The sequence below is a fragment of the Podarcis erhardii genome (genome assembly GCF_964252035.2).
Source record: "Podarcis erhardii genome assembly, chromosome: 8".
NCBI lineage: Eukaryota > Metazoa > Chordata > Lepidosauria > Squamata > Lacertidae > Podarcis > Podarcis erhardii.
This window is the reverse complement of record NC_138499.1, coordinates 7,724,705-7,749,273: the sequence shown is the minus strand read 5'-3', so window position 1 is coordinate 7,749,273 and position 24,569 is coordinate 7,724,705. Positions and strand designations below refer to the sequence as shown.

The 24,569-nt window shown below is 42.5% G+C and overlaps 1 protein-coding gene across 3 annotated transcripts in view; it reads left to right on the top strand.

The window, feature by feature from the left end:
- The window catches only part of LOC309348837 (proto-oncogene Mas-like), a 32,499-nt gene extending 22,218 nt beyond the window's left edge, over window positions 1-10,281 (top strand). Inside the window, exons 1-2 of one of the 3 annotated variants that reach the window (XM_081874617.1) lie at window positions 7,784-8,241; window positions 9,020-10,281. In XM_081874617.1, coding sequence (XP_081730743.1) covers window positions 9,060-10,067 — 1,008 coding nt within the window. In that variant the 5' untranslated portion in view covers window positions 7,784-8,241; window positions 9,020-9,059 and the 3' untranslated portion in view covers window positions 10,068-10,281. Of the gene's footprint in view, window positions 1-7,783; window positions 8,242-8,615 lie in introns of those variants that run through there. The other 2 variants (XM_081874615.1, XM_081874616.1) reach the window with 2 other exon arrangements.
- Window positions 10,282-24,569: the final 14,288 nt, after the last annotated feature.

The following is a 24,569-nucleotide window of genomic DNA, read 5'->3' as shown; positions in this document are numbered from 1 at the left end:
ATTTGGCAGGATTAATGTTTTGTATGTTTTATATGTTTTATAAAATGAAATAAAAAGAAATGCCACTTCAACAGACTTTGAGTTGAGAAGGATGACTTGCCAAAGGGAATGAACACATCATCCTATTTAGAAGGATTGGAATGAGGCATGAGAATAAAGCAGTCAGGTTAAACCATGCAGTCCACTCTGCATTGCAGAGCAAAGAGTCACCTCTGAGCAGGGGAGAAGATGACTGGGCTCCTCTTAAGCTGATTTGCTTTTCACTGGCACAACCTAAGTGACCCACCACAATGTGCAAAGGCTCTAATGCAATTGAGAGGAAGCAAGCTGCTCACATAAAAAGCTAACCAAAAATCAGCCTGAGCAAGTAACACTCCTCATAAGAATGGCACAAAGCACCTGATGGGTAACAGGGAGAGATTACTGTCTTCAATCGTAGCTCCTGCAGTCTCTGTCTCTGTCTGTCTGTCTGTCTGTCTGTCTGTCTGTCTCTCTCTCTCTCTCTCTCTCTCTCTTAGTGTGTGTGTGCTTCTGTGTGTGTGTGTGATTAATGAAATTAAATCTGATGCTTCAAAAGAGAGGAATCAACTTGCTGTTGGACTGCTGAAGAAGGATAGAGCCCAAGGATTGAGAACTGAATTTGGTCTGAGGTCCAGTTCTTCAATCATCCCAATAATATTTTGGAATGCTTTTGCATATCATTATTGCATATATAGTTACTTTCCCCATAATATCAGTTTTAGTTTTGATGCTTTTCTAAGTGTCTCCTCTCACAGGAAACACCCAACTATCTTCTGCAGAAGTTCAAGCAAGATAGCTCTGGTGGAAGATAACAATGCCCTGGCATTTAACGGTCATGAACATGTGCCCAGTACAGTCATACCTCAGGTTACAGATGCTTCAGGTTGTGGTTTGTAGGGTTATGGACGTGCCAAAACCCGAAAGTAGCAGAACGGGTTACTTCCAGGTTTCAGCGGTTGCACATGAGCAGAAGCACTAAATCGCGCCTTTCACATGCACAGAAGCGCCGAATCGCAACCCACACATGCGCAGATGCACTGCTGCAGGTTGCGAATGCTGCGGGTTGTGAAAGTGCATCCTGCACAGATCACATTCACAACCCAAGCATCCACTGTATACCATTCTCATACAGAGTCTTCTATATCACATATTTAAGTCTCATGTCCAGTAATATCAAGTTGATACTTCCCATATTTGGGCTCCTGTATCCAAAACTATACCACCATTGCATAAGAGCCATGCTTTGTGTAGCGCTGAGAGGGGCATAAAAACCCCAAAATTACTCAAAGAAAATTCAGTGGAATTGGATATGGAATGACTGAATGGAGAAAACTAAGAACCAGGTGGAAGGGGGCATGATGTAGGTCTCTCTTCTCTCAGAGAGAGAGAGAGAGAGAGAAATACCATTCCTCGTTCTGGCTAGATTGCAGCCTTATTCAGATTGAGCATTTATTTTTTCCCCCTCTACCAGGACTTCGACCACCTGTAAACCAGACCGTGACAGGTACTTGTTCTACTCTGAACTCAGTATCTTATTATTATAAATTTATTTGTTAATATCCACAGGTTGTATATCTCTGAGGAGACATGGAGGTAAACCCTCTTTTCATCATTTTCAACTGCAGAATTATATATTAATATTATTTTTTGAATTTGTTAATGACAAATCAATGCAAATCATTCAATATTACAATAGTAGCAATACCACCAATTATATATTCCAATTATTAAAAAATTCAAAAGGGAACTCCCCATGCTCCAGATGTCTAGAGATACTGTCCGCATTAAAGTCTCTGCATTCTTCACTATTTTCCATTTTCATAACTCTGATTTTAACCGTGCTTATCTTCTCAATCCATCAGTCGCTGTTTCTGTGACTCACTATCTTTTTAAACAGTTCCTTATATTATTAACACACAGGAGGCATTTCTTATTCCATATTAATCTCTGTCCAATTATTTTTGAAGTGCAGTCCTCTTTCTTTGATCTCTCCTTCATTCTTTGTATTCTCGTTAAGGCTCTGGGCTTTGTTCCAAAGTTGAAGTTGGTGGCGGCCTATCAACAAATTCTTCCTGATCTCTCTTAGTAAGCTGTTGTGTCTGTATGTTTCCATTAAGTACTGTGTTGTGGGGTATGCTTCAGGATCTGTATGTAATATGAGAATTATTTTGGGTTCTTCTAAAGGAAGCCCCCCCCCCCAGTTCTCCTGGGCCCTAAGAGAACTGAGAGGGCTCCACAATTCACCATCATTATGTCCTCAAATCATATATAAAAATAATTCATACAGACAGATGTGTCTTAGAATGAGGTACCCCCCTTTTGTAGTCCAAAGGAATTCCTTTCTTTTTGTAACTGTGCAACACAGCCGCCATTTTTTTCCCTCCCATCCTCAGCCCAAGCCGCTTTTGTATCAGATTTCACTCTGCCAGTTCTCCGTTGAGGGCTTTACATCCTACATTCAATTGAGATTTCACCTCTTGTGTTCCCTTTGAATAATTAATTTCTTTCTGGGTGAGCTTTGCCAAATCATGAGGTAACAAATATGACGAATGCAAAAAGACAGCAGTCGCTCACCTCATTAATACACACGTCGAGATGAGAGTCCTTTTTTTTTTAAATAAATATTTATTAGAGTTTTTGAATACAAATGCACAAATAATAAACAATCTTACTTCTATCACAACGTGGTTTCATCACTTCTTTGGACTCCCTCACGTCTCCCGCTCCCATTTACATCGTTAAAAGGTTTTTCCAAGCAAATTATCAACTTGTTTACAATCTTATATCCACTCATTTAAATATAATCTAGCAATTCTCCAAAAAAATTATGTTTTCTTTAATCTCACTTATCATCAAATTTAAATCTAATTTAGTGGTGGCCTATTTTTTATAATCTAGCATCCTTCTTAACATTCAGCCAAATTACAATGTTTTTGTAAATACATCTTAAATTTCTTCCAGTCTTCCTCAATCCTCTCTTCTCCCAGGTCTCGGATTCTGCCAGTCATCTCTGCCAGTTGCATATAGTCCATCAGTTGCATCTGCCACTCTTCCAGTGTGGGTAGATCTTGAGTTTTCCAGTTTTTTGCTATGAGTATCCTTGCTGCCGTTGTTGCATACATAAAGAATGTTCGGTCCTTCTTTAGCACCTTCTGGCCGACAATACCCAAAAGGAAGGCCTCTGGTTTCTTAGTGAAGGTATACTTAAATACCTTTTTCAGCTCATTATATATCATTTCCCAGAAGGCCTTCACCTTAGGGCATGTCCACCAGAGGTGAAAGAATGTTCCTTCATTTTCTTTACATTTCCAACATTTATTATCAGACAAATGGTATATTTTGGCAAGTTTAACTGGGGTCATGTACCATCTATATATCATTTTCATTACATTTTCCTTCACATGCAGTGAAGTTCAACCCAGTGGTCCATAACCTTTCCCAGTCCTCGAACATAATGTTATGCCCAATATCCTGTGCCCACTTTATCATAGCCGATTTAACCATTTCGTCTTGTGTGTTCCATTTTAACAGCAGGTTATACATTCTAGATAGTACCTTAGTCTTTGGTTCTAACAATTCTGTTTCTAACTTCGATTTCTCCACCTGAACCCTAACTTTTTGTCATTTTTTAAAACTTCTTTAATCTGAGCGTAATGTAACCAGTCTTGCACTTTATCCTTCATTTTCTCCAAACTCTGCAATTTCCAATTGTCTCCATCTTTTTCTAATATTTCCCAATATTTTGGCCATTTGGCCTCCATATTGGGTCTTTTTCGGGCCTTAGCTTCCAGAGTCCTTTTAGAGTCCAAAACTTAGCAACCAGCAATTGTATAATTAGGCAGATTTTTCTTTGATCTCTTTCCATCTGGAACATGCCTGTTTTTTGCCCAAATCTCATTCATTTTTTTGAAAACAGGTATTTCAGCTCATGGGAGTGGCTTCAGAGAGTGCCCAGCTCATCATTCCATGCTCCAAGCCCAGCGTCCCTGCCCCCACATCTTGTTGCAGAGGACAGATAACGGACGATCTGTGGGCAAGACAGCCCTCCCCCACCATGGGGAGGTTGGCAGGGCTGATTACCCCCTTATCAACCCTGAATTACTGGAACAGCTGAAAGTCCGTTCTCGTGGGAGGCAGCCATTTCCCTCAGCAGGAAACAGGAAGTCAGGCATCACTGAAACCTGGTGGGATAAGTCCCACGACTGGAATGTAATAATGGAAGGATACAATCTATTTCAGAGAAACAGACCAGACAAGAAAGGAGGAGGAGTGGCGTTATATGTCAGGGATGTGTATACCTGTGAAGAGATCCAAGATTTAGAACCTCAAAGCCAAAGTGAGAGCATTTGGGTCAAAATTAAGGGAGAGAAGAATACCAGGGACCTCATTGTGGGAGTTTACTATAGATCCCCAAGCCAAACGGAGGACATAGATGATGCCTTCCTGGAACAGATGGCCAAGCATGCAAAAGGGAGGGAGATAGTAGTAATGGGGGACTTCAATTACCTGGATATTTGCTGGATGTCAAACTCAGCCAAGAGCATAAGGTCAAACAGATTCCTCACTGGCCTTGCAGACAACTTCGTTGTCCAGAAAGTGGGAGAAGCAACAAGAGGAACAGCCATTTTAGATCTGGTCCTAACCAATGTTGATGACCTGGTTAGTGGGGTAGAAGTGGAAGGATCATTAGGCGCGAGTTTACTATACAGCGGAAAGGAGCAGCCAAGCATACTAGGACTCAATTTCTTGACTTTAAGAAAGCCGACTTCATAAAACTTAGGGAAGTGCTGGGTGAGATCCCATGGACAGTAATACTAAAAGGAAAGGGAGTTCATGATGGCTGGGAGTTTGTTAAGAGGGAGATAGTAAAAGCACAACTTCAGGCAATACCAATGAGACGGAAACATGGAAAGTGCCTAAAGAAGCCAGGGTGGCTATCTAAAGAACTTTTAACTGAGTTAAGATTAAAAAAGGATGTGTACAAAAAATGGAAAAGGGGGGAAACCACCAAAGAGGAATTCAAACAAATAGCCAGCACGTGTAGACACAAAGTCAGAAAAGCTAAAGCACAGAATGAATTCAGGCTTGCTAGAGAGGTTAAAGGCAACAAAAAAGGCTTTTATGGGTATGTTCGTAGCAAAAGGAAGAAGAAAGAAACAGTGGGGTCACTCAGAGGAGAAGATGGTGAAATGCAAACAGGGGACACAGAAAGGGCTGAACTCCTCAATGCCTTCTTTGCCTCAGTCTTCTCCAATAAAGAAAACAATGCCCGACCTGAAGAATTTGGAGCAAATGATTCAGCAGAGGAAACACAGCCCAGAATAACTAAGGAGATAGTACAAGAATACTTGGCTAGTTTAGATGTATTCAAGTCTCCAGGGCCAGATGAACTGCATCCAAGAGTATTAAAAGAACTGGCAGATGTGATCTCAGAACCACTGGCAGTCATCTTTGAGAATTCCTGGAGAACAGGCGAAGTCCCGGCAGACTGGAGGAGGGCAAATGTTGTCCCTATTTTCAAAAAGGGGAAAAGAGAGGACCCAAATAATTACCGCCCAGTCAGTCTGACATCAATACCAGGGAAGATTCTGGAGCAGATCATTAAGCAAACAGTTTGTGAGCACCTAGAAAGGAATACTGTGATCACCAATAGTCAGCATGGATTTCTGAAAAATAAGTCATGTCAGACTAACCTGATCTCGTTTTTTGACAGAATTACAAGCCTAGTAGATGAAGGGAACGCAGTGGATGTAGCCTACCTTGATTTCAGCAAGGCATTTGACAAGGTGCCCCATGATATTCTTGTAAAGAAGCTGGTAAAATGCGGACTTGACTATGCTACCACTCAGTGGATTTGTAACTGGCTGTCTGACCGAACCCAAAGGGTGCTCATCAATGGTTCCTCTTCATCCTGGAGAAGAGTGACTAGTGGGGTGCCACAGGGTTCTGCTTGGGCCCCGTCTTATTCAACATCTTTATCAACGACTTGGATGATGGACTCAAGGGCATCCTGATCAAATTTGCAGATGACACCAAACTGGGAGGGGTGGCTAACACCCCAGAGGACAGGATCACGACCTTGACAGATTAGAGAACTGGGCCAAAACAAACAAGATGAATTTTAATAGGGAGAAATGTAAAGTATTGCACTTGGGCAAAAAAAAATGAGAGGCACATATACAAGATGGGTGACACCTGGCTTGAGAGCAGTACATGTGAAAAGGATCTAGGAGTCTTGGTTGACCACAAACTTGACATGAGCCAACAGTGTGACGCGGCAGCTAAAAAAGCCAATGCAATTCTGGGCTGCATCAATAGGAGTATTGCATCTAGATCAAGGGAAGTAATAGTGCCACTGTATTCTGCTCTGGTCAGACCTCACCTGGAGTACTGTGTCCAGTTCTGGGCACCACAGTTCAAGAAGGACACTGACAAACTGGAACGTGTCCAGAGGAGGGCAACCAAAATGGTCAAAGGCCTGGAAACGATGCCTTATGAAGAACGGCTAAGGGAGCTGGGCATGTTTAGCCTGGAGAAGAGGAGGTTAAGGGGTGATATGATAGCCATGTTCAAATATATAAAAGGATGTCACATAGAGGAGGGAGAAAGGTTGTTTTCTGCTGCTCCAGAGAAGCGGACACGGAGCAATGGCTCCAAACTACAAGAAAGAAGATTCCACCTAAACATTAGGAAGAACTTCCTGACAGTAAGAGCTGTTCAACAGTGGAATTTGCTGCCAAGGAGTGTGGTGGAGTCTCCTTCTTTGGAGGTCTTTAAGCAGAGGCTTGACAACCATATGTCAGGAGTGCTCTGATGGTGTTTCCTGCTTGGCAGGGGGTTGGACTCGATGGCCCTTGTGGTCTCTTCCAACTCTATGATTCTATGATTCTATGATTCTATATCACTCTTGTTCTAATGAGTCATTCTAATTCCTAGTAAGTCTGTGTGTGGTACTTTGGGTTGCATTGTCCGTAGCCTTGTTGACCTGCATTCAATGTGGATTACTGATTTCAGGTTGACCACAGGATTTTAGCATTGAGCAGGGGGTTAAAATAGATGACCTCCAAAGTGCATTAGCTTCATGTTATTTTAGATATGTGCCCAGTATACCATAATCATACAGAGTCTTCTATACCACATATTTCAATCTCATATGCAGTAATATCGAGTTGATACTCCCCATGTTTTGGCTCCTGTAGCAGAAAAGACATAAAAACCATAGAACAACCCAAATAAAACTCAGTGGAATGGGATATTGAATGAGCGAGTGGGGAAAAAATTAGACCCTGATGGAAGGCGCATGCAGTAGGTCTCTATCTATCTAGCTAGCTAGCTATCTGTATCTCTCTCTCTCTCTCTCTCTCTCTCTCACACACACACACACACACACACACACAGTTCCTTGATCTGGCTAGATTGCAGCCTTATTCAGACTGAGAATTAATTTTTTCCTTGTCGCCAAGATGAAATGAAGAGAGCTTGATATCAATAAATAGAGGCTGTAAAGAACTGGTGCATATGGGATCGGACAGAAGTGTGCCCACACCCCACCAAAAAAAGTAGATTGGCCTCCCACACATGTCAAAGTTGTCCCAAGGGGGATGGAAAATTAAGGTGATTAAGGCCTGCCAGCAGAACATCACCGGGGGGGGGGGGGAGTACTGTTGTGTTCAGAAGATGTTGTGGGCTTCCTTGAAGCATCTGTTTGGCCACTCTGAGACCAGGCCTACGTTTTTAACCTGCAGAACCAACCGCAAGCTGATTACTCTCTGAATACACTGGTTAGTCTTTCTGTTAATGGGTCAGGTGACACTCTAATCAATAAAGATATTTCTCCAGATAGGGATAAAGAGAAGTTGGACTTGCTTACCACTTGCAAACTCTCTCTTCTCAAGAGTGCCTGACGGGGACACTGAACTTTAGAAGGCAAGAATCTCCTCCTGAGTTTGCCAAATGCTATCCTGAGACCCAAGGCACAAAGCAACCAGCTTACCACACGATGCTGGCAAATGGATTACACAGAACTGAAGACACATGGGCAGAATCCTACACATCTTGCTAAGAACCTGATGAGGCGTCTTAACAATTTCTGCAAATCTTCTGATTACCTGCTTATTCCAGCACCACTTGCTGCTCCCACTCACCATGCCGGAGGGATACTGATCCAAAGTTTTTGAGAGCAATGCAAATAGCTAAATTTGATGTCATTCATTAGCAAAGGTAAGAGGGGATCTGTAGCTGAATGACAATGCTATGCACCTTTGGCTGATAGGTGGGACAAGCTAACTCCATGGAGTGTTCTGTTAGAAGGATACCAGGTGGATGGCTGGTGAAGACGGCAGGAATTTTTGGTTCCCACATTCAGTCAGGGCAGAAAGTACTAGGCAGGATAGAGTAATGGTTTGTCTAATACATTCCACATTATAAAACTCTTGCTGTCTGGCTAATTTATAGTGGGGTTTTTTGTGTTGTTGTTTTTTTATTTTCATATTTCTTAACAATCCCAATTCAACTTGAGTTTTATTTATCCACTTTTCTTCAAAATCACATTTTAATAACAATAAAATTGCATATGCCTTCCCAATTCATTCCAGAATCACAAGAGCTGTTCAACTCCTTCTCACACTCGTCTTCTCCAACACCCAACCAACCAATATCCATGACACAAGAGGTTAATTTCAGATCTTAAGGCTTAGTCAGAGAGCAGAAGAGGAGAATTTGAGTTCTAAAATGATGTGCTTACTGATGTTGTGAATGCAGTTTTTTTACTTACAGGAAAGATCCACAACACATTGGCAAACTCAATTTCCCCCCAAAGCGTTTGAAACTGATAAGTTGTGACAAACATCCCTGTGAACCATATTCCTAATGTGTTTGTTTATCAGTCATTAATTCCCACTATAGCATGTCTCTTTTATTATTGTTTGTCTCAGTTTAATAGGTTGAGCTTTATAGCTAAAATTGGCTCCACATTTGTTTATTTTCTCCCAGTAGTAAGAGCTATACAAGAAAAAGCTCACAAGTAGAGATCCAGCAAGATGAGCAATGATGGCCTGGGATCCTGGTCCACTTTTAATGTTTCGTTGGAAGATATTGGAGCAGAAAATGAAACTGACCTCCTAACTCCCCAGGATGGTTTTGAATATGAATTATCAACATATAGTATAGCAGACATTCTTATCCCCATTTTACTTATCTCCATTTTACTTATTAGCATTTTTGGAATCATTGGGAATGGAACTGTCATCTGGTTTCTTGGCTTTTGCATGAAGAGGAATCCTTTCACCACCTTCATCCTGCATCTGGCTGTGGCTGACATTGGGGCTATCATATGCTTATTTGCTTTTTCCATTATATATCTTCTGGAGTCATTCTTATGTTTAACTCCCTATATGCATTTGATTGTATTATTGGGTTCCATTCTTTTTTTCTTCATGTACAACACTGGTCAATATCTGTTGAAAGCCATTAGCATGGACAGGTGTGTTTCTGTCGTTTTCCCCCTTTGGCATAGATGCCACCGACCACCACACTTTTCCACCCTTGTGTGTGCCACAATATGGATCACTTCTTTCCTGCTCATTGCAATCAACTTGATTGTTGCTATTTTTACCGTTCCACGGTATACCGCTTTATTCCACTTTCTATTGAATGCTATACTTTGCCTCCCACTCATGACTGTTTCCACTCTGGTCCTGTTTAGAAAAGTTTACTTCAGATCACAACATAGGAAGAAGGGAAAAGCTGTAACAGCCATCCTCCTTGCCCTCCTCTTCTTTCTCTTCTTAGCTTTCCCATTTTCTTGCATTTCATTAATCAGTTTTTTCCCTCCAGATATAGGCTATAAAATGCAATTTGTTGCAATATCTGTTGGGTCCTTATGCAGCTGCCTGAATAGCAGTATTAACCCACTGATTTATTTCCTGATTGGGAGAAACAAGAGGGCTCGATCCAGGGAGAGCATGAAGGTCATACTCCACAGACTTTTCAAAGAGGAGGAAAACTACAGAGAGGAACAAGAAGTTCCAGGTCAAACCCGGATGTGAAGCCTTCAAAATAGCTGGGAAAGTGTCATATTCTATCTCTTGGTGTATTTTTTTGGTACTTGTTTTCCTCTGTACTCACTATTTTATTATTTTGAATTCATGTACTCTGTTAATTTTTGTCCTTGTTTCAGCAGTATTGTTAAAAGCCCCTTGGATTGCCCATTTGGCAGGATTAATGCGTTGTATGTTTTAGAAAATGAAATAAAAATAAATGCCGCTTTAACAGTGTGAGTTGAGTGGGATGATTTCCTAAATGGTATAGAAAACAGACTCATTGCCAAAGGGAATGAAGTAAAGAAATCTTTACATGTAGAGCTCGAATGTTAGAAGAAAACAGAAGAAAATATTTCTCCCAGATTTTTTAAAAAATGCATGATAGAACATTACACCAGTACAATCCATATTTTCTGTGCTATTTTTCTAGAAAAAGAGGTGCAGAAACTCACCATAAACGCCTCCCTTGTTCTCTTATAATTTCAACGGCACGCACTTGAGAGGTGCTGGAACTGAGTTCCAATTAGTTACCGCTGAAAAAGAGCACTGCTTATTATATGGATGCAATGATACAGAAATTATAATTGTATATCGAGGCCCCAAGACCTACCCCTAAAATAAATACGCACGGACACATATTAGTTTAACTTTTGGGGCAAATTTTGGCCACAACTTTATTGAAATACAATCACGTGAGCGGTATTGGCTTAGGCATTGACTCCGCACTATAACTGACTCCACCTCTCAGGGTGATCTTCAAATGGTGTCAAACAAATGAGGGAGCAAGCTTGATGAGAACCAACCTAAGCTCACCCCGGGGTTCCTGTGGTCCTGGCATGGCCCTAGCTCCTCCAGCGGACTTCAGAAGAGATCCAGGACCTCCAGATTCCTTTAACGGAATACCCAATTCCTGGAGGGGCAGGTGATGGCCACACCTCCCCTCCCCAAAATCCAACTGAGCCAATGCCTAACCGCTGCCTTACAAGTCATGACGATTTGCTAAGGGGTAGGCAAAAATCAAATGGCTAAAGCCTATCTGCCAAATGGAAAAACATTCCTACCCAGCCCCTGTTCCAAAACAGGCGACCCAAACCAAAGCAAGGCCAAGCAACTCTACCTAAACTAGGGAGGGTGGGAGGGTGTTCAGCTGTGCAAGTGCAAATGCCCCACTTGCATCACACTGCTGTTTATAAAGCACCTGGGATCACACCACCTACTGGCCTTTATAGGGCAATGTGACAATTAGCAGAAGTGATTCATGACATCATTGTTTCTCAATCTTTCCAATAAAGTTTTTGAAAAACACACACCAGGCGATATAGGAGGGAGATGGTTCCATATCATGCCACAATGCACTTTCCACTCAATGCTAGCCATCAAGCCTACATCCAAACCTACATTAGACTCCTTTGCATGGTGAAGAACCAAAATCACCATGGATAAAGACTCACCTTGACACATCATCCTATTTAGAAGGATTGGGATGGGGCATGACAATAAAGCAGTCAGGTAAAACCATGCAGTCCACTCTGCATTGCAGAGCAAAATGTAACCTCTGAGCAGGGGAGAAGATGACTGGGCTCCTCTTAAGCTGATTTGCTTTTCACTGGCACAACCTAAGTGACCCACCACAATGTGCAAAGGCTCCTCTAGCTTTTCACTCGCACAACCTAAGTGACCCACCACAGTGTGCAAAGGCTCTAATGCAATTGAGAGGTAAGAAGCTGCTCACATAAAAAGCTAACCAAAAATCAGTCCGAACAAGTAACACTCCTCATCAGAATGGCACAAAGCACCTGATGGGTAACAGGGAGAAATGACTGTCTTCAGTTGTAGCTCCTGCAGTCTCTGTTTCTGTTTCTCTGTCTGTCTGCCTCTCTCTCTCTCTCTCTCTCTCTCTCTCTCTCTCTTAGAGTGTGTGTGCTTGTGTGTGTGTGCGATTAATGAAAGTAAATCAAAAGAGAGGAATCAACTTGCTGTTGGACTGCTGAAGAAGGATAGAGCCCAAGGATTGAGAACTGAATTTGGTCTGAGGTCGAGTTCTTCAATCATCCCAATAATATTTTGGAATGCTTTTGCATATCATTATTGCATATATAGTTACTTTCCTCATAAAATCAGTTTTGGTTTTGATGCTTTTCTAAGTGTCTCCACTCACAGGAAACACCCGACTATCTTCTGCAGAAGTTCAAGCAAGATAACAATGTCCTGACATTTAACGGTCATGAAGATGTGCCCAGTACAGTCATACCTCAGGTTACAGATGTTTTAGGTTGTGTTTTGTTGGGTTACGGACGTGCCAAAACCTGGAAGTACCGGAATGGGTTACTTCCAGGTTTCAGCGGTTGCGCATGAGCAGAAGCACTAAATCGCGCCTTGCGCATGCGCAGATGCACCGAATTGATACTTCCCATGTTTGCGCTCCTGTATCCAAAACTATACCACCATTGCATAAGAGGCGTGCTTTGTCTAGCGCTGAGAGGGGCATAAAAACCCCAGAATAAACCAAAGAAAATTCAGTGGAATTGGATATGGAATGACTGAATGGAAAAAAAAATAAAAACCAGGTGGAAGGGGACATGACGTAGGTCTCTCTCTCTCTCTCTCTCTCTCTCTCTCACACACACACACACACAGAGAGAGAGAGAGAGAGAGAGAGAGAGAGAGAGAGAGCGCATCTCTTGGTAGATTGCAGCCTTTTTCAGACTGTGGATTTGTTTTTTCCTTGTCGCCAGGATGGATTGAAGAGTACATAAATAAAAATAGAGGCTTTAAAGAATTGATGCATGTGAGATTGGGCTGAAGTGTGCTGAAGTCCCACCAAAAAAAGCCTATCAGCCTCCCACACATGTTAAAGTTTTCCCAAAGGGATTGGAAAATTAAGGAGATTAAGGCCTGCCAGCAGATCATCATGGGGGAGGAGAGTCCTGTTGTGTTCAGAAGCTATATATGGGTTTCCATGAAGCATCTGTTTGGTCATTGTGAGACCAGGACAGATGGCTGCAGGAGCCATGTACCTGATCTAGCAGGACTCTCCATTTGTTCTTGGTATGAGCTTTCATGTGCATGCACACTTCTTCAGATACACAGACATTAGCTGTGTATCTGAAGACATTAGCTACTCTTTCTGTTAATGGGTCAGATGACACTCTAATCAATAAATATATTTCTCCAGATAAGGTCAAAGAGAAGTGGGACTTGCTTACCACTTGCAAACTCTCTCTTCTCAAGAGTGCCTAACTGGGACACTGAACTTTAGAAGGCAAGAGTCTCCTCCTGAGTTTGCCAAATGCTATCCTGAGACCCAATGCACAAAACAACCATCTTATCACATTATTATTGCAAATGGATTACAGAGAACTGAAGAGACATGGGCAGCATCCTACACATCTTGCTAAGAATGAGATGAGGCATCTTAACAATTTCTGCAAATCTTCTGATTACCTGCTTATTCCAGCACCACTTGCTGCTCCCACTCACCATGCCGGAGGGATGCTGATCCAAAGCTTTTGACAGGTATGCGAATAGCTAACTTTGATGTCATTCATTAGCAATGGTTAGAGGGGATCTGAATGGCAATGCTGTGCACCTTTGGCAGATAGGTGAGCCATGTTAATTCCATGGAGTCTTATGTTACCAGGTGGCTGGGTGGTGAAGGCAGCAGGTTTCCACATCCAGTCAGAGCAGAAAGTACTAGGCAGGATAAAGTAATCATCATCATCATTTTTAATTTGTATACCGCCTTTCTATCTTACAGTACCCAAGGCGGTTTACAAGTTGAAGAAACAAAAAATGCACATCTCACAACAATCTAATGCAATACAAAAATGTGACAATAAAACACAACCTTAAAATAGGCAACCTCCATCAAAAAAAGTAACATTCAACATTCATTAGAACAGTATAAAATAACAATATCAACACATAAACGTTAAACAGAAATCCACTCAACAGTCACAATAATATCTCAACTATAATTAATAAAACAACGGCAAGCCACGGTACCTAAAACAATACAATACACATTGAGAAGCAGAGGGTAGAGCAAGGCAGGTGGAAGGAGGCCTAGCCTGATGGAATCTCCCCCCTTTGTCTAATACATTCCACATGGTTTGTCTAATACATTCCACATTGTAAAAATCTTGTTTTCTGGCTAATCAATTGTGGGTCTTTTTCTGATTTTAATATTTATCAATCTCAATTTGGCTTGAGTTTTATTTATCCAATTTTGTTAAAAAATCACATAATAATAATAATAATAATAATAATAATAATAATAATAATAATACAATGAATCCCCTTTTCTACCTGCTTCTAATGAGTGCTATACTCATGACTGTTTCCACTCTGGTCCTGTTTATAAAAGTTTACTTCAGATCACAACAGCGGAAGAAGGGGAAAGCTTTAACAGGCATCCTACTTGGCCTCCTCTTCTTCCTCTTCTTAGCTTTCCCATTTACTTGCATTTTATTATATACTCTCTGCAATGGTGGAAACAATACAGAAATATTTCTTGGGGTCTTATTCAGCTGCCTAAACAGCAGTGTTAACCCTTTGATTTATTTCCTGGTTGGAAGAAAGGAACACAGTCGATCAAGGGAGAGTTTGAAGGTAATATCCCAAAGGGTTTTCAAGGAGGGGGAAGATGGGAGAAAGAAGAGAGATGTTCAAGTCCAATCCTGGATCTGATGACTTCAAAAAAATTCAACCCATGAAAAAGACTATGAACTAAAAGTGGAGACAACAGGTGTATCTTTCCATGTTTATCTGTTTGCTTTGTAACACAAAGGCTTTAATAAAAAACTGATTAAGTTTTCCTACAAAAATCCCCCATTTTCTATCTGTTCTTATATTTCTTGGTACTTGTTCTACTTTGATCTCAGCATCTTATTAGTATAAATCTATTTCTTAATTTGCACAGAATGTATATCTCTGGGGAGACATAGAGGTAAACCCTCTTTCCATTTTTTTCCAACGACAGATTTACCGGTATATTTTATTATTTGTTGAATTTATATACTGTCCTATAGACTGAGGTCTCAGGTGGTTGATGCCAGCAATTCTTTGTGGTCCTTTTACTTTCTTCTTGACTATTATTTTTCATTTGAATCTTTTTTCCTGCTATACCAGCTTATGCAGAGATGGTTGTGGGGCTCTCTGACTGAAAGTCAAGCATTTTTCTAATCAGAAATTGGCAGTGGATTATACTTCATAAGCTACAAGAGTGGAGAAAATAAATGTCAACAGTGAGGTATCTGTGCTGGGAAACACCCTGGTAATCCCATGGATAGGATTGGGCATTGATGTCAAAAGGTCTGAACACTGAGGAAAGGGAATGATTCTGACACCTGAGTGTTAGATAGATAGGACAGCCAAGCAAATTCAGAGCTGAGCAGTTCACCTTTCCCCATGTGAGCGATGGACAGAGAGAGTGTGAAGTGAGGAAGCAGAGCTGAGTAGAAAGTTATTTGTCATAAGCCCACCCACCTCTCCTCCACTTCCCACTGATCCTGCTGCTATAGTACAACAAATAGATATCAAACACAAGGCACATCGTAAGAAGAAAACACATCATAAAAGCAAGCTGAAGAGTTGGCTTTTGTGGAGGGCTTGTCTTTATGAATCATTTTCTTCTGATGTGTCTTACGTTGGATACAACTTTGAATGCAGTTAAGAATCTCCTCCTACACCAGCTATCTTGATAACCAATGGCTGGGGGGATCTTACCTCATGATATTGACAAGAACAGATAGAAGAACTGATAGAAATTAGTGGGTGGAGCCCTGAACATCTAGCAGGAAGCTTGATAGAACATCTGCTGTTACGTTGGAGCTACATTCATTTCTGAAAATGCTCTGACCCCCTACTTGTTCCAGCACAGGATATTCTACTTCCTTCTGCATTCCACACACCATCTCTGAAGATTACTGATCAAGAGTTTCTCACAGGTATGCAAATGTTTCAAGTTGATGAAGTTTATTTGTAAAAGCAAGAGGGGAACCATAATCAGGTAGCAGAGGTGTGCATGCAGGAGGAATACCCTTGAAGAGATACCAGTTTCTTTGTGACATAAATGGCATTTTTGTTATTCTTTACTACATTCATTCTGTGATTAGAGAGCATGGATGAGAGCAGATTAGGGTACAATAAACTGTAGATTAAAATATCATTGTTGTTTTTTCATATGTGAGCCATGACTGACTGGATTGTTTGTGTATTTGATATGTGGATTTAGGAACAGACTCAGATGTGTTACTCTATGGAACAAAATTGGATAAATAGTAACAAAAGCTACATATGATTAGTCTTAGTGCTCTGGCACAACTCGGTGACATCTGTTATCAGATTTCTGTTCCAAATTTAACAGCTAAATTCAGATTGTATCAGAATGGGAAATGGTGGTTTTGCAACTACGTGGCAGCAAGAAGACAAAAGAGGAACTAGCGGCAGAATGAACAGCACAGTTAGATGCACTTTGCCCATCCTTGAAATCCAAAGAAATACAAAATGTATACTTGGAACATAGAGGCAAATGTCTAGGGTTTTGTCTGGAACAATAGGCGAGTATTTCAAGTAATCAATTCCCTGTTTCTTCTCTGCCATTTCCCAAAATCCTATTGACCACAATGAGTAATGGATTAATTTGGAGGGTCCCCTCTCCATTTGTGTGTTTTCCCCAGCTATTTAATTAACATATTTATTGTGAAAATAGATAATGGCCATATCTGCCCAATTCAAACTATACAAATTTTCAAATGTCTCCATACATGTCTATGGCTGACCCTCTAACATCCACTGGGATATATAAAAACAGGTTCTCAGGGCTCCTCCACACCTCATTTGGCCTTCCATTTCCCACTAGGAAAACCCTCTCTTTACTGCTGAATCGAAACAAATGACCATTGGGTTTTTCCGCAGATTTTTGTTCATTCCAATTCAGAGGCAAAGAGTGTGTTTTTCAGGGGAAAACTGCACAGCAAAGGCAAGGTCACTTGCACCGGTGTCTGAAAACTGCGTGAAACTGTGCCTTTTTGGAATGGGACTGGTGGAAGGGTGGGTGAGCCCTCAATCTGAACAAGGAAAATGATCTAGCCAGAATGTGCCATGTTATTTACTCTACATAGATCTTTACACACACGTGTGTGTGTGTGCCATCTCATCCAACCATTCCATTCTGTTCTCCTCTCCCTCCTGGTTCTCCATTTCCCCCCTCTTAGGCATTCAGACCCCCCCACCCCGGTCCAATTTCCAGGTTCCATAGTTACACCTGTGGGGCTCCATACACACCATGCATTCAAAGCATATCATTTCCCCCAAAGAATCCCAGGCACTGTAGTTTTACCCGTCACCCAGTTGTTCCTTGCAACTTCTTTACTCACTTTTCTCAAGAATGCTTCTCTATGACATCAAGACTTTGGAGGCAAGAACCTCCTCTTAACTTTCTTGACAACCAATGAACAAAATTCTTCTTGCCACAGGATGTTGGCAAATTGCTTAAGAACAGATGAAGAGTAATGGCTGGAGCCTTAAACATCTTGCGGAGAACTTGGTGATACATCCATTTTATCCTCCTTGGGGCTGTAGTCATTTCTGCCAATCTTCTAACTACCTCCTCATTCCAGCACATGATTTTGTGCTTCTTGCTGCCTCCAACTCACCATTTTCTTAGACTGCTGATCAACAATTGCTCACAGGTATGTGAATGTCTCAGGTTGACATAGTTCATTTGCAAAAGTGGGAGAGGAACCAAAGGCAGAAGTGTACATGCATTTCAGGCAGAAAAGCCCAGGTTGAATTTCCGGAGAAGGGAATACTGGGCTGGACAAACCAATAATCTGCCTCACAAGTGCTCTACAGTAGGGATACAACAGTTTACTGGTGGCGGCAATTTTCCTTCTTATGATAGGAAATGCTATGTGGAATATTCAGGGATATGTCAATGTATTTGGGATTGAACAGAAGTGTCCCCATGTCCCCATGTCCCCGAGTGGGTTGTGAAATTAAAGAGCTGATGGGCCAGTAGAAAACCACAGGAGTGGAGATGACTGTTGGTTTCTGAAGCTGTTTGTAGGCTTCCTTTAAGCATCTGTTTGGCCATTGTGAGACCAGGAGAGTGGATTTCAGTTGAGTTTTATTTTATCTGGTTTTGTTAAATATCACATTTTAATAATAATACAAACTTACACATGCCTTCCCAAAGCACCGTTTTGTTATGTAATTTTTTATGTTGAAAGCTTTGCACTGTGGCTGGGGAACCCAGTCAGATGTGTGGGGTACTAATAATCATAATGGCTTTTGTTTTGCTGGTCACCTAGTTGCTCAACTCCTTCTCCCGTTCCTCTTCTCCACTCCAGATTTGAAGCACTGAGCCCATCCAACCATCCCACTCTCAGTATTTTGGACACAATACGTTAATTTGAGATGTCAGGAATGACTCAGAGAGCAGAAAAGGGGAATTTTAGTTCAAAAATGATGTGCTTACTGATTCTATGCCTGCAGATTTTTTACTTGTAGGAAAACTCCACAACACATCGGCGAATTCCATTTCCCCACTAAGCCTTTGAAACTGATAAGTTGTGACAAACATACCAATGAACTATATTCCTAAAGTGTTTGTTTATCAGTCATGAATTCCCACTATGGCATATCTCTTTTATTGTTGTTTGAGTGCCTCATTTTAATATGGTTGGGCTTCCAAGCCAAAACTGACTTCACATTTGTTTATTTTCTCCTGGTAGGAGGAACAGTGCAAGAAGCAGCTCAAAGGTAGAGATCCAGCAAGATGAGCAGTGATGGCCTGGGATCCTGGCCCTCTTTGAATGCTTCATGGGAATATATTGGAGCAGAAAATGGAACTGACCTCCCAACCCCCCAACACGGTTTTGTTTATGAATTATCACCATATCACATAGCAAAAATTATTCTCTTTTTCTTAATTCCAGTTATTAGCATTTTTGGACTTATAGGGAATGGAACTGTTATCTGGTTTCTTGGTTTTTGCATGAAGAGGAATCCTTTCACCACTTTCATACTACATCTGGCTGTTGCTGACCTCATGTGCTTATGCTGTATTTTGATAAGTTTTCTTCAGGCATTATTTTCATATTCGTTTACAATATATTTCTTCATTCATTTCTTTATGTTTATGTTCAACACTGGTCAATATCTGTTGACAGCCATTAGCATGGACAGGTGTGTTTCTGTTGTTTTCCCCCTTTGGCATAGATGCCACCGACCACCACACTTTTCCAACCTTGTGTGTGCCACAATATGGATCATTTCTTTCCTGCTCACTGTAATCGGCATGATTTTTTATCTTTTTAGAGATACAGTGAATCCCCTTTTCTATCTGCTTCTAATGAATGCTATGATTTGCCTCCCACTCATGACTGTTTCCACTCTGGTCCTGTTTATAAAAGTTTACTTTAGATCACAACAGAGGAAGAAGGGAAAAGCTTTAACAGCCATTCTACTTGCCCTCCTCTTCTTCCTCTTCTTAGCTTTCCCATTTACTTGCATTTCATTAATCCGTTTTTGCACTCGACTTATAGACTATAATGTGGGATCTGTTGTAATATCTGTTGGGTTATTATGCAGCTGCCTGAATAGCAGTATTAACCCACTGATTTATTTCCTGATTGGGAGAAACAAGAGGGCTCGATCCAGGGAGAGCATGAAGGTCGTACTCCAGAGACTTTTCAAAGAGGAGGAAAACTGCAGAGAGGAACAAGAAGTTCCAGTTCAAACCCGGATGTGAAGACTTCAAAATAGCTCAGAAAGCGTCATTTTCAATCTCTTGGTGTATTTCTTGGTACTTGTTTTCCTCTGTGCTCACTATTTTATTATTTTGGATTCATTTGTTAATTTTTTCCTTGTTTTAGCAGTATCATTAAAAGCCCCTTGGATTACCCATTTCACAGGATTAATGCTTTATAATAATAATAATAATAATAAATTTTATTTATATCCCGCCCTCCCCAGCCGAAGCCGGGCTCAGGGCGGCTAACAACACTAAAACAGTACAGCATTATAAAACAGTATAAAAATGGATTAAAATGAATTAAAATCAAAATTGATGGCAACCATAAACTAAAGTTTTGTAAAGATTGCCAGAGGAGGGAGTCAGGCTGCGCCCTGACCAAAGGCCAGGTGGAACAGCTCTGTCTTGCAGGCCCTGCGGAAAGATGTCAAGTCCTGCAGGGCCCTTGTCTCTTGTGAGAGAGCGTTCCACCAGGTTGGAGCCGCAGCCGAAAAAGCCCTGGCTCTAGTTGAGGCCAGCCTAACCTCTCTGTGGCTTGGGACCTTCAAGATGTTTTTATTTGAAGATCGTAAGTTCCTCTGTGGGGCATACCAGGAGAGGCGGTCCCGTAGGTACGAGGGCCCTAGGCCGTATAGGGCTTTGAAGGTTAAAACCAGCACCTTAAACCTGATCCTGTACTCCACCGGGAGCCAGTGCAGCTGGTATAGCACCGGATGAATGTGATCTCTAAGCGAAGACCCCGTAAGGAGTCTCGCTGCAGCATTTTGCACCCGCTGGAGTTTCTGGGTCAGTCTCAAGGGCAGCCCCACGTAGAGCGAGTTACAATAATCCAGTCTGGAGGTGACCGTCGCATGGATCACAGTGGCTAGGTCAGGGCGTGAGAGGTAAGGAGCCAACTGCTTAGCTTGGCGGAGATGAAAGAATGCCGCCTTTGTTATAGCTGCAATCTGCGCCTCCATGGAGAGGGAGGTATCGAAGATTACACCCAAACTCTTAACGGACGGTGCTGGCACTAATTGCACCCCCGCAAGAGATGGGAGTTGCCCCCTCAGCCCCCTGTCGTCCCGTCCCAGCCAGAGGACCTCTGTCTTCGAAGGATTTAACTTCAGCCGGCTCCCACGTAACCATCCAGCCACAGCCTCCAAGCATCTGATCAGTGTGTCTGGGGCAGAGTCCGGGTGGCCGTCCATCAACAGATAGAGTTGGGTGTCATCAGCATACTGATGGCAGCCCAGCCCAAAACTCCGGACAAGCTGGGCGAGGGGGCGCATAAAGATGTTAAAAAGCATTGGGGAGAGTATTGCACCCTGGGGCACACCACACACCAAGGAGTGGCGGGATGACAATTCCCCCCCAAGCGCCACCCTCTGTCCCCGACCGGAGAGAAACGAGCGCAGCCATTGAAGGACTGTGCCCTGGATCCCCACGTCGGCAAGGCGGTGGTCCAGGAGTTCGTGATCGACCATGTCGAAGGCTGCTGACAGGTCTAGAAGAATCAGCAGCCCCGACCCGCCTCGATCCAGCTGCCTGCGGAGATCATCTGTTAGGGCGACCAGAGCCGTCTCAGTCCCATGACCAGCGCGGAAGCCGGACTGGAATGGATCCAGAGCTGATGTTTCATCCAGAAACCTACCAAGCTGTTCAGCAACCGCTCTCTCAATCACCTTACCCAGGAATGGAAGATTCGAAACCGGGCGGTAATTGGATAGATCTAAGGGATCTAATGATGTTTTCTTTAAGAGCGGGCGCACCACTGCCTCCTTCAGTTCCCCTGGGAATGTCCCGGTGCCAAGGGACAGATTGATGATATCCCCCAGGGGGGCCCGCACCTCGTCTGGACACGCTCTAATCAGCCAGGACGGGCACGGGTCGAGAGGACATGTGGTGGGCTTTCCAGCTCGGAGGAGTCTGTCCACATCGGCTGGGGATATCCGGTCAAAGTGGTCCAATACTGAACCCGAGGGCAGTCGAGGGGCCTCCAGTTCCTTTATTGTATCCAAATTGGCAGGGAGGTCATGGCGGAGCAACAAGACCTTCTCCGCAAAAAAGCTCGCAAATGCCTCACAGCTGTGTGTCAAATTGTTATTTAAATTTGGCTGTCCTTCGAGGGACGTTAAAGACCGAATTATACTAAATAATTGCGCCGGGCGAGAGCTAGCGGATGCAATGGAGGCCGAGAAGTAAGACTTCTTAGCGGCCTTCACTGCCATCTCATAGGTTTTCATAAAAACCCTATAAGATGTTCTTGAGGCTCCGTCACGGGCACCCCGCCATACTCGCTCTAGCCGTCTGAGGTCCCGCTTCATTTTCCGGAGCTCCTCGGTAAACCAGGGAGCCCGGTTTCTGCGGGGTCGCAGAGGGCGCTTAGGTGCGATCTCATTGATGGCTGCCAGGAGCTGGGTATTCCAGGCCTCAACAAGCTCAGTCAATGAGTCGCCAGGGGGAGAAAGGCCCCGCAAGGCTTGACGGAATCTATCAGGGTCCATCAGCCTTTGCGGGCGAGCCCAAATTGGCTCGCCACCCAAGCAGGGTGGGGGTGGAACGTCAATCCTGGCTTTCAGGGCATAGTGATCAGACCATGGCACCTTCATCGAAGGAAACATGATCACATCTATACCGATGCCAAAGATCAGATCCAGCGTGTGGCCTGCTATATGTTTTAGAAAATGAAATAAAAAGAAAAGCTGCTTCAACAGACTTTGAGCTGATAGGGATGACTTGCTAAATGGTATAGAAAACAGATTCATTGCCAAAGGGAATGAAGTAAATAAATCTTCACATGTAGAGCGCGGATGTTTGAAGAAAACAGAAGAAAATATTTCCCCCAGATATTTAAAAAAGTGCATGATAGAACATTCCACCAGTACAATCCCTATTTTCTGTGCTATTTTTCTAGAAAAAGAGCTTCAGAAACTCACCATGAAGTCCTCTCTTGCATAGCTGTCAACTTTCCCCTTTTTTAAAGGGAAATTCCCTTATTCCGAATAGGATTCCTCACAAGGAAATGGAAAAGTTGACAGCTGTGCTACCTTGTTCTCTTATAATAGCCACGGCATCCAACTGAGGGGTGTGGGAATTGAGCTCTGGTGAGTTGTGGCTGACAAAAAGCCATTCTTATTATATGGATGTAGTGATATGGAAATTATAACTATGTGCATATAGAAATCAAAAAATTCTTCCTTCTACACCTTTATAGGACAATGTGACAATTAGTAGAAGTGAATCATGACACCAATGTTTCTCCAACTTTCCAATAAAGTTTTTGAAAGAAACACCAGAGGATACAGGAGGGAGATGGTTCCATATCATGTCACAATGCACTTTCCACTCAATGCTAGCCATCAAGCCTATATCCAAACCTACACTAGACTCCTTTGCATTGTGAAGAACCGAAATCGCCATGGATAAAGATTCCCCTTGACACATCATTCTAGTCAACACTTATTAAGAAGGATTGGGATAGGGCATGAGAATAAAGCAGGTGAAACCATGCAGTCCACTCTGCACTGCAGAGCAAAGAGTCACCTCTGAGCAGGGGAGAAGATGACTGGGCTCCTCTTAAGCTGATTAGCTTTTCACTGGCACAAGCTAAGTGACCCACCACAACGTGCAAAGGCTCTAATGCAACTGAGAGGCAGCAAGCTGCTTCTCAGAAAAGGCTAACAAAAAAATCAGGCTGATCAAGTAACACTCATCATCAGAATGGCACAAAGCACCCAGTGGCTGGCAGGGAGAAATTACTGTCCTCAAATCTAGCTCCTGCAGTGTGTGTGTGTGTGTGAGAGAGAGAGAGAGAGAGAGAGAGAGAGAGAGAGAACTCAAACCTCAAGCACTCAGTTACAATGCCTCCAAAAGATTACCACTTCTAACTTTATCACTCTGGTTCTAATGAGTCACTCTAATTCCTAGTAAGTCAGTGTGCGGAACTTTGGGTAACATTGCCCCTAGCCTTGTTGACCTGCATTCAATGTGAATTACTGATTTCAGGGTGATCACAAAGTTTTAACACTGAGCAGGCGGTTGGAATAGACAACCTACCAGGTGCATTGTCATTGTGTTATGCTAGATGCTGTACAATTTTGCAGCAACACATTGTCCCTAGAGCATTGTCTGACCTATTAATGAAAGGAAATCTGGTATTTTAAAAGAGAGGAAATATCTGACTGTTGGGCCTGCTAGAGAAGGATTGAGCCCAAGGTTTCAGGATCTAGCCTGAGGTCCAGATCAACCCCACAATGGGCTAGGTTTGACAGGTGGGTAGGGCCACACAACTGTCAGTTACCTGATGTCATACTGAATATCTGCCAAGATACATTTAACAGGAAGGGGGGAAAATACCTGGGGGAATGATGGCACTCTATGGAAACTTTAAGGGGAGAAAATGTTTTATATTGGTCTCCTTTGACTGAAATTATGTCCAGGGTGACAAAAACAAGACACAGCTAGAGATTTCACATAGTAACATCTACTAATATATTCCAATATGTGCAAAGAAGAGGGACCCTGAAACGAAATGTGTGCCATCCTTCTGTTCAGGATCAACTGATCTCCAAGTGAGGAGAACACACTCAGGACCTGTTTGTCCACTTCTCAAATGCATTTGATGGCTACTGTGAGAAGGTAATGCTGGAGGAGATATGCATTGGGCAAGATGCAGCCTGTCACTCACTCCAATATGTACACAGAGGTTGGAAAAAACAACCCAAAGCCAGTTGAACTAAATGACTCGAAGCAATTAGCAAAGTGGA